The sequence below is a fragment of the Arachis hypogaea genome, chromosome 11 (assembly GCF_003086295.3).
Source record: "Arachis hypogaea cultivar Tifrunner chromosome 11, arahy.Tifrunner.gnm2.J5K5, whole genome shotgun sequence".
Taxonomy (NCBI): Eukaryota; Viridiplantae; Streptophyta; class Magnoliopsida; order Fabales; family Fabaceae; genus Arachis; species Arachis hypogaea.
The window spans coordinates 81,518,970-81,529,463 of record NC_092046.1 but is presented as its reverse complement, the minus strand read 5'-3'; the positions used below and the strand labels follow the sequence as shown (position 1 = coordinate 81,529,463).

The 10,494-nt window shown below is 38.0% G+C and overlaps 1 protein-coding gene and 1 non-coding gene across 2 annotated transcripts; both read right to left on the bottom strand.

The window, feature by feature from the left end:
• Positions 1 to 4,685: 4,685 nt before the first annotated feature.
• LOC112724918 (small nucleolar RNA R71) lies at positions 4,686 to 4,793 on the bottom strand. Its single transcript, XR_003164057.1, has one exon. It is a non-coding gene; the product is annotated as a small nucleolar RNA R71 (small nucleolar RNA).
• A 3,231-nt stretch (positions 4,794 to 8,024) lies between these two features.
• Positions 8,025 to 10,199, bottom strand: LOC112722261 (elongation factor Tu, chloroplastic). Its single transcript, XM_025773247.3, has 2 exons — positions 9,440 to 10,199; positions 8,025 to 9,169 (listed from the first exon to the last, which is right to left on the bottom strand). The coding sequence occupies exons 1-2, from the start codon at positions 10,049 to 10,051 to the stop codon at positions 8,315 to 8,317; spliced, it is 1,467 nt and encodes a 488-aa protein (XP_025629032.1). The 5' UTR covers positions 10,052 to 10,199; the 3' UTR covers positions 8,025 to 8,314.
• Between the last annotated feature and the right edge of the window lie 295 nt (positions 10,200 to 10,494).

Here is a 10,494-nt window from a genome sequence, read left to right as displayed (position 1 = left end):
CAACGATTGAGCCTTGGTTTGGACTCCTTTTTTGATAATAGATACTTTAAAGCTGCATGGTCCGAATACACTACTACTCTAGTACCAAGTAAATAAGCTCAGAATTTATCCAGAGCAAAAACAATAGCAAGAAGCTCTTTCTCAGCAGTAGTATAATTGGACTGGGCAGCATCTAAAGTCTTAGACGCATAAGCAATAACAAAAGGATCCTTACCTTCACGCTGAGCCAGCGCTGCTCCTACTGCATGGTTGGAAGCATCGCACATGATTTCAAACGGCTGGCTCCAGTCTAGTCCTCTCACAATTGGAGCTTGAGTCAGGGCGGTCTTTAGCTTATCAAACGCTTACTTGCAATCTTCACTGAACTCGAACTCAATATCCTTCTGTAGTAATCTGGATAAGGGAAGTGCTACCTTACTAAAGTCCTTAATAAATCTCCTGTAAAAACTTGCATGGCCAAGGAATGAACGGACTTCCCTCACAGAAGAGGGGTAAGGTAAACTAGAAATAACATTCACCTTTGCTGGGTCTACAGAAATGCCAGTATTAGATACCACATATCCTAATACAATCCCTTGTTTAACCATAAAGTGACATTTTTAAAAATTTAATACAAGGTTTGTACTGACACATCTATCCTATACTCTAGATAATTGATGAGCGAATAATTTATACGCTTTTTGGCATTATTTTTAGTATGTTTTTAGTAGAATCTAGTTACTTTTAGGGATGTTTTCATTAGTTTTTATGTTAAATACACATTTCTGGACTTTACTATGAGTTTGTGTGTTTTTCTGTGATTTCAGGTATTTTCTGGCTGAAATTGAGGGACTTGAGCAAAAATCAGATTCAGAGGTTGAAGAAGGACTGCTGATGCTGTTGGATTCTGACCTCCCTGCACTCAAAGTGGATTTTCTGGAGCTACAGAACTCAAAATGGCGTGCTTCCAATTGCGTTGGAAATTAGACATCCAGGGCTTTCCAGAAATATATAATAGTCCATACTTTGCCCAAGTTTAGATGACGCAAACTGGCGTTCAACGCCAGCTCTCTGCCCAATTCTGGCGTCCAGCGCCAGAAACAAGTTGCAAAGTGGAGTTCAACGCCCAAACTGGCACAAAAGCTGGCGTTCAACTCCAAGAATGACCTCTCCACGTGTAGACTTCAAGCTCAGCCCAAGCACACACCAAGTGGGCCCCGGAAGTGGATTTATGCATCAATTACTTACTTCTGTAAACCCTAGTAGCTAGTTTATTATAAATAGGACCTTTTTACTATTGTATTAGACATCATGGATTGTATTTTGATCCTGTGATCTCGTTTTGGGGGCTGGCCATTCAGCCATGCCTGGACCTTCATTACTTATGTATTTTCAACGGTAGAGTTTCTGCACTCCATAGATTAAGGTGTGGAGCTCTGCTGTTTCTCAAAGATTAATGCAAAGTACTACAATTTTCTATTCAATTCATCTTATTTCGCTTCTAAGATATTCATTCGCACTTCAACCTGAATGTGATGAACGTGACAATCATCATCATTCCCCATGAACGCGTGGCTAACAACCACTTCCGTTCTATCTTCAATTGAATGAGTATCTCTTAGATCTCTTAGTCAGAATCTTCGTGGTGTAAGCTAAATTGATGGCGGCATTCATGAGAATCCGGAAGGTCTAACCTTGTCTGTGGTATTCTGAGTAGGATTCAGGAATTGAATGACTGTGACGAGCTTCAAACTCGCGAGTGCTGGGCGTAGTGACAGACGCAAAAGGAGGGTGAATCCTATTCCAGCATGATCGGGAACCTCAGATGATTAGCCGTGCTGTGACAAAGCATTTGGACCATTTTCACAAGAGGAGGGGATGTAACCATTGACAACGGTGATGCCCTTGCATAAAGCCAGCCATGGAAAGGAGTACAACTGATTGGATGAAGACAGCGGGAAAGCAGAGATTCAGAGGAACGAAAGCATCTCTATACGCTTATCTGAAATTCTCACCAATGAATTACATAAGTGTTTCTATCCTTATTTTATGTTTACTTATTACTTAATTTTCGAAAACTCCATAACCTTTTGATATCCGCCTGACTGAGATTTACAAGGTGACCATAGCTTGCTTCATACCAACAATCTCCGTGGGATTCGACCCTTACTCACATAAGGTATTACTTGGACGACCCAGTGCACTTGCTGGTTAGTTATGCGAAGTTGTGAAGATATGTTTAGACCATGGTTCTGTGCATCCGTTTTTGGTGCCATCGCCAGGAAATCAATTTCGAACAATAATTCACAACCTGAGTAACAATTTTGCATACCAAGTTTTTGGCGCCGTTGCCGGGGATTGTTTGAGTTTGGACAACTGACGGTTCATCTTGTTGCTCAGATTAGGTAACTTTCTTTTTGTTTTCTTTTCAAAAAGTTTTCAAAAATCTTTCAAAAATTTCTCCTTTGTTTTCGAAAAAAAAAATTTTAAATAAAAAAATGTTTTCAAAAATATATTTTTCTTCAGAATTTTTAAGAATGAATTCTAGTGTTTCATAAAGCATGTTGAAGCCTGGCTGGCTGTAAAGCCATGCCTGTAGGGCATGTTAGGCGTGTCAATGTCTGAGTTACATACTAAAGCTTGGCTGGCTATTAAGCCATGCCTGACCCTTTGATTGGAGCTTTAGGCTAAAGAGCATAAGATTCCTGGAATTCATATTAAAAATTTTGGAATCCTTATTTTCCTTTTTCAAAATTATTTTCGAAAAAAATTCCAAAAAAATTTAGAAAATCATAAAAATCAAAAAAATATTTTTGTGTTTCTTGTTTGAGTCATGTGTCATGTTATAAGTTTGGTGTCAATTGCATGTGCATCTTGCATTTTTTCGAAAATTCATGCATTCATAGTGTTCTTCATGATCTTCAAGTTGTTCTTGGTAAGTCTTCTTGTTTGATCTTTGCATTTGCATGTTTTGTGTCTTTTCTTATTTTTCATATGTATTCCTGAATTCTTTATGTCTAAGCATTAAAGAATTCTAAGTTTGGTGTCTTGCATGTTTTCTTTGCATTAAAAATTTTTCAAAAATGTGTTCTTGATGTTCATCATGATCTTCATAGTGTTCTTGATATTCATAGCATTGTTGCATGCATTCATTGTTTTGATCCATAACTTTCATGCATTGCATCATTTTTCTTGTTTTTCTCTCTCATCATAAAAATTCAAAAATAAAAAAAATATCTTTCCTGTTTCTCTCTTAAAATTTTGAAAATTAGATTTGACTTAATCAAAAATTTTTAAAATCTAGTTGTTTTTATGAGTCAAATCAAATTTTCAATTTAAAAAAATCTTATCTTTTTCAAAATCTTTTCCAAAAATCAAATCTTTTTTTCAATTTTTTTTAGTTATTTTCGAAAATTTTAAAAATATTTTTCAAAAATCTCTTTCTTAATTTTACATCATATTTTCGAAAATAACATCATCAATTAATGTTTTGATTCAAAAATTTCAAGTTTGTTACTTACTTGTTAAGAAAGATTCAAACTTTAAGTTCTAGAACCATATCTTGTAATTTCTTGTGAATCAAGTCATTAATTGAGATTTTAAAAATCAAATCTTTTTCAAAAACTAATTTCTATCATATCTTTTCAAAAATATCTTCTTATCTTACCTTTTCAAAAAAGTGATTGCAAAATATCTTTTCTAACTTCCTAACTTCTTATCTTTTCAAAATTTGTTTCAACTAACTAACTAACTTTTTGTTTGTTTCCTACCTTTTTCAAAACTACCTAACTAACTCTCTCTCTCTCTCTAATTTTCAAAAAAATCTTCCCTCTTTTTCAAAATTTCTTTTTAATTAGACTAATTATTTTATTTTTTTTATTTGAATTTTCGAAAAACTACTAACCTTTTTCAAAAAAACTATTTTCGAAAATCACTAACTCTTTTTCAAAAATTATTTTCGAAAATCCTTCTCCCTCATCTCCTTCTATTTACTCATTCATCTACTAATACTTCTCTTCATCTCACATCTCTACTCCTATCATCACCTTTGTGTTTGGATTCTTCATTCTTCTTCACCCCTATTCCTTTTCTTCTTCTACTAACAATAAGAAACCTCTTTACTGTGACATAGAGAATTCTTCTTCTTTTCTTTTTCTCCTCTCTTTCTTATGAGCAGGGACAAAGAAAAAGGCATTCTTGTTGAAGCTGATCCAGAACCTGAAAGGACTCTGAAGAGAAAACTAAGAGAAGCTAAATTACAACAATCCAGAGACAACCTTATTGAAAATTTCGAACAAGTAAAGGAGATGGTAGCCGAACCCAACAACAATAATGCAAGGAGAATGCTTGGTGACTTTACTGCACCTAATTCCAATTTACATGGAAGAAGCATCTCCATTCCTACCATTGGAGCAAACAATTTTGAGCTGAAACCTCAGCTAGTTTCTCTGATGCAGCAGAACTGCAAGTTTCATGGACTTCCATCTGAAGATCCTTTTCAGTTCTTAACTGAATTCTTGCAGATCTGTGATACTGTTAAGACTAATGGAGTAGATCCTGAAGTCTACAGGCTCATGCTTTTCCCTTTTGCTGTAAGAGACAGAGCTAGAATATGGTTGGACTCTCAACCCAAAGACAGCCTGAACTCTTGGGATAAGCTGGTCACGGCTTTCTTAGCCAAGTTCTTTCCTCCTCAAAAGCTGAGCAAGCTTAGAGCTGATGTTCAAACCTTCAGACAGAAAGAAGGTGAATCCCTCTATGAAGCTTGGGAAAGATACAAGCAGCTGACCAAAAAGTGTCCTTCTGACATGCTTTCAGAATGGACCATCCTGGATATATTCTATGATGGTTTATCTGAGCTATCAAAGATGTCATTGGATACTTCTGCAGGCGGATCCATTCACCTAAACAAAACACCTGCAGAAGCTCAAGAACTCATTGACATGGTTGCTAATAACCAGTTTATGTACACTTCTGAGAGGAATCCTGTGAGTAATGGGACGCCAAAGAAGAAGGGAGTTCTTGAAATTGATACTCTGAATGCCATATTGGCTCAGAATAAAATATTGACTCGGCAAGTCAATATGATTTCTCAGAGTCTAAATGGAATGCAAGCTGCATCCAACAGTACTCAAGAGGCATCTTCTGAGGAAGAAGCTTATGATCCTGAGAACCCTGCAATAGCAGAGTTAAAATACATGGGTGAACCATATGGAAACACCTACAATCCATCATGGAGAAATCACCCAAATCTCTCATGGAAGGATCAAAAGCCTCAACAAGGCTTTAATAATGGTGGAAGAAACAGGTTTAGCAATAGCAAGCCTTTTCCACCATCCACTCAGCAACAGACAGAGAATTCTGAGTAGAATCCATCTAGCTTAGCAAATTTAGTCTCTGATCTATCTAAGGCCACTGTGAGTTTCATGAAATAAAATAAAATATGCAAAAATTAAAAATATGTACACCAACTAATAATTTAGCACGCAATTGCAACTCCCCAGCAGCAGCGCCAAAAATTGACGTGGCAGAAATTAGCCGATTAAGAATTTATAAATAGAACGGCGTTGTAAGTACAATTCTTAACCGACGAAAATCCGCTTATCAATTTAGAAAGGGTTGTCACAAAATTAGAATAAAAATACTGGGAGTAGGAATCCCAGGTCGTCTCCCAACGAGTTGACAAAGAAATGCTATTTTATTAGTCAGGAATTTTCCGAGAAATTTTAAGGATTGGAGGACGGAAAAAATAAATGATTGTAAATTAAAGCAATGAAAATTAGCAAGAGAATTTATTTAATTAAAATAAAAGCCTTGACCGGGAGAAGATTAATTGGAAGTTCTATCCTTGTTGGACTTCCCCAAGTGTAATAGTAAAAGGTTGTTATTCTACTTAGTTATCCCTTACTGAATAAAGGAAAGTCAATCAACTAACTAACTAACTCTGAATCCCAAGTCCTAATCCTCTCCTAAGGAAGAGTCAGAGACTAGAGAGACTGCCAACAACTTCCAATTAAAATTAATACTTGAGTATTCCAACTCAAGGGTTTCCTTTTAATCAACTCCTAGTCAAGTGGGGAATCTACTCCATTGACATAAATATAACGTTCACAAGCATATAAAGGGGATAAAAAGAAGACATGATAAATTAAATAAAGTAATAACTGAAAATCAATTAAAGGTAAAAAGAGTTCTTTGCATTAATAAATTCCAAAAGCCATAAACATACTTATCTGAACAGGGTTAATAAGCAATAAAAGAGTAAAGGAATAAGGAAACAAACTAGAATAATGAAACTTCAACGGATGTAGTAACTCTTCTCAATAAGCAAATTAAAAAGCATAAACTCGAAAAATTATGAATGTGAAGGAAACCTACAAGAAGTAGTAATTTCTCTCTAAGATTCAAAACTAAAACTAAAACTATGCGAATGAGAATGTGTGTTGAGTCTCTGCTCGTCCCCTGGCTTTAGTCTGTGTTTCTGGGCCGAAAACTGGGTCCAAACTCAGCCCAAAATCGCCCCAACGTTTTCTGTGATTTCTGCAGATAGCACATGTCACGCGTACGCGTCGCTGGTCATCTTCGCGTGTCACGCGCACACGTGAGCCAAGCGTACGCATCGCTTCTCACTGGTTATCTCCTTTATTTCTTGTGCTCCTTCCAATTTTGCATGTTTCCTTTCCATCCTCTAAGCCATTCCTACCCTATAAAGCCTGAAAACACTTAACGCACAGATCACGGCATCAAATAGTATAAAGGGGAATTAAAAATACACAATTTAAAGGCTTAGGAAGCAAGTTTTCAATCATAGAGTAGAATTGGAAAGGAATTGTAAAATCATGAAAACTGTATGAATAAGTGTGCAAAGACTTGATAAAAACCACTCAATTGAGTACAAGATAAACCATAAAATAATGTTTTATCACCGCTCTAGTTACTGGTTCACTAATTTATTGGTCAACCAATTCAACTGTGGTTCAACGAAAAAAACCGTTTTATAATAAAACAACAAATAAAATATAAATAAATACCCTAAAACATAATTATAGTCTAATTATGTTGAGCAACCTTTATTGCTTTTACATAACCAATGGAAATTCGAATCAAACGAGTAACTTCAGTTGGAGAGTATGCTGTAGATTGATTTCTCAATGAAACCCTATCCAGCCGGAACAATACTTCAGCTAAATAAGGAGGCATGTACAAACATGAATTTTGCATGTCAGAATATGGAGAGAAAGGGAGACAAGAGTTAGAATTTTTACGCGTCAATCCCTTTTCTTCTCTGCCCTCCAAGAACCTAACTCATGAACAGCCATAAAACTACCAAGAAATGAAGAGAATATTTGCTCATGCAAAAGATCAGCTAAGTACTTACCAGATGAACCAAATATAGAGGTAAAAGAGGATGGCTAGGTTTATGCAATTTTTCTCATAAAATAGTATCTTGGATGTGATAAAGAATCATCTTATGAATCCAAGGTAAGGATGTGGTCACTGATCAATACTACTCAGGATGCATTGCTGCTCTAAACACAATAATGCCCCCTTATGTGTGTGGAGAACATTCGACATGATTTCATAGCTTAATATAGCCTATCAAGATAAGGATATAGATGATTTATCTTTTCATATTTATTTACAATAGAGGCCTACACATCCATAATGAAATATCAGTAGAAACTTTACCAAATGAAATGGAGAGGAATAAACACTAGTGTCTTGGGGAAATCGCAATACCAACTTCATGAACCAACTATATCATTTCAAAATATATTAAGGGTAAAACTTTCATAGATAAGCTCCATGTATAATTTTACCCATAAAACTCGTCGTGAAAATTTCTACCCTAACATAAAGAGGATTTAGCTTGCCTTCCCTCTAATTTAACTCCTAAGCAAGGTGCAAAGTGTCCCATTCCTACAGCTAAACAAGGGGAAGGAATTCACCCTTCAATTCATTCCCCTAAACATAGCATTAGCATCACTGGAATGGGACAAAATACTAAATGTTTATAGCCCTTTAAAAAATCTCACAAGCAAAAGTTGTTCATGGAATCTTGCTCAATCAATAAACAGATGATACAAAAATAATGAGAGACGAAAGTTAAACAAAGCAAAAAAAAAAAAAAAATCATTATCACACTTGACTAAACATCATCTAACAATACCCTAGAAAATATAAGCAACAGGATTCATATGGCATCAAGTTCTGTAAACTGGCCAAAAAAATCAGTTGTATATAACATAATCCGATACTTGCAACTTTCTCCACCATATAAAAAAGACCCATTCATGCATCCGGAAGCCAAATCTGAGTTGTGTCCTTACTAATCTCACTCGATGATGGATTGGATGACACCAGCTCCCACAGTTTTCCCTCCTTCCCGAATAGCAAACCTCATCCCTTGCTCACAAGCCACAGGTACTATAAGCTCCACCACCATCTTAACCCTGTCCCCTGGCATCACCATCTTGGACTCCTCATCCTTATCATTCATAATCGACGTCACTTTCCCAGTCACATCAGTGGTCCTCATGTAAAACTGCGGTCGGTATCCAGCAAAGAATGGTGAGTGCCTCCCTCCTTCTTCCTTCTTCAAAACATACACAATGGCAGAAAACTTAGTGTGCGGGGTAATAGTCCCCGGCTTAGCTAACACCATTCCTCTTTGAATATCAACCTTCTGAATACCTCTAAGCAACAACCCCACATTATCACCAGCCATTGCCTCATCTAGAATCTTCTGGAACATCTCCACACCAGTGACAGTAGTGCTCCTAGTCTCCCTCACACCAACAATCTCAACAGTTTCCCCAACCTTAATAGTCCCTCTCTCAACCCTTCCGGTAGCCACAGTCCCACGACCTGTAATGGAGAACACATCTTCGATGGCAAGCAAGAAGGGAAGGTCCGTTTGGCGCTGAGGGATGGGAATGTAGTTATCCACGGCATCCATGAGGGCATAAATCTTGTCCACCCACTCGTTGTCACCACGCTTGATGGCAGGGTTCGCCATCAAAGCTTCCAATGCTAGAAGGGCCGAACCTGAGATAATGGGGACTTCATCGCCGGGAAACTCGTACGAGGAGAGAAGCTCACGAACCTCGAGCTCCACAAGCTCAAGAAGCTCCTCATCATCCACCTGGTCCTGCTTGTTGAGGAAAACCACCATGTTGGGGACACCAACCTGCCAAACGGTGCTAACAGTTAGTTAGTTAGTTGGATATGAATAACATAACAGAGAATTGAGTAATCGAAAGTCCCACATTCTCCTGAAGCATATTCTACAGAATTCAAAACCAGTAATTTTAATTTGTAATGCTAAAATGTTAAACTATAAAGAATCAAAGAATAAATGACTATAAATTCTGCTAAACCATACATTAAACATGGTTCAGGAACATCTCATAAAAGAATGTCACATTGAATCAGAGTGTCTGGGGTTGCAAGCAAGAACCTGCTTGGCGAGGAGGATGTGCTCCTTGGTCTGAGGCATGGGGCCGTCGGCGCCGGAGACGACGAGGATGGCGCCGTCCATTTGTGCGGCACCGGTGATCATATTCTTGACGTAGTCAGCGTGGCCGGGGCAGTCCACGTGGGCGTAGTGGCGGTTCTCGGTCTCGTACTCGACGGTAGCAGTGTTGATAGTGATGCCGCGGGCGCGCTCCTCGGGGGCGGCGTCAATCTCGTCGTATTTCTTGGGAGCGCTGTTGCCGAGGGCGGCGAGGGCCATGGTGAGTGCGGCGGTGAGGGTGGTCTTGCCGTGGTCGACATGGCCTATGGTGCCGATGTTGACGTGTGGCTTCTTGCGCTCAAACTTGCCGCGGGCAGCGCGGACAGTGTGGGAGCGGCGGCGGTAGGGGGTGGTGGTGGTGGTGGTGGTGACGGCAGAGGAGGAGGAATAAGGAGTTAAGTGGAGGATTATGGAGGGTTTGAGGAAAGAAGAGGAGAGGTGGGTGGCTGTTCTGAAGAGGCAAGTGGAAGTGGAAGTGGAAGATGAAGATGGAGGGGCATGCGGGCAAAATAGCTTTGATGAAGAAGCAGCTGCTGCTATTGAAGTAATTGCCATTGGAGAAGCGACTCAAGGTCAAGGGAGTGTGGAGAGTATGGGGGTTAAGGGGATTGGAAGAGGATAGGTGGGAATTTGGGGGAAATCTGTTATGTAAAATGTAGGACAAAAGTGGAGGACCTTAGCTTAAATTCCCCATTTCCTATCCATTTTCACTGGTAGGGTTAATTTTTTTTTATGATTTTTTTTTTATTCCATGAAAAGAGGGGTATTACATTTTTTTTTTTTGGGTGACTAGAGGGGTATTATATTTGATAGTATATTATAATAGAGAGAAATAATTTTTAATAAAAGAGATAAGACAAAATAGTTTTAGAAAGAGAAAACTTAAAAGAATATAAAAGTAAAGAAGCTAAAGATTAAAGTAAAGAAGAGGAGAAAAAAAGAGTGAAAATAGAATGAAAGAAGAAGCATGCATTCCGATTAGAGATGAGTGCAAAAGT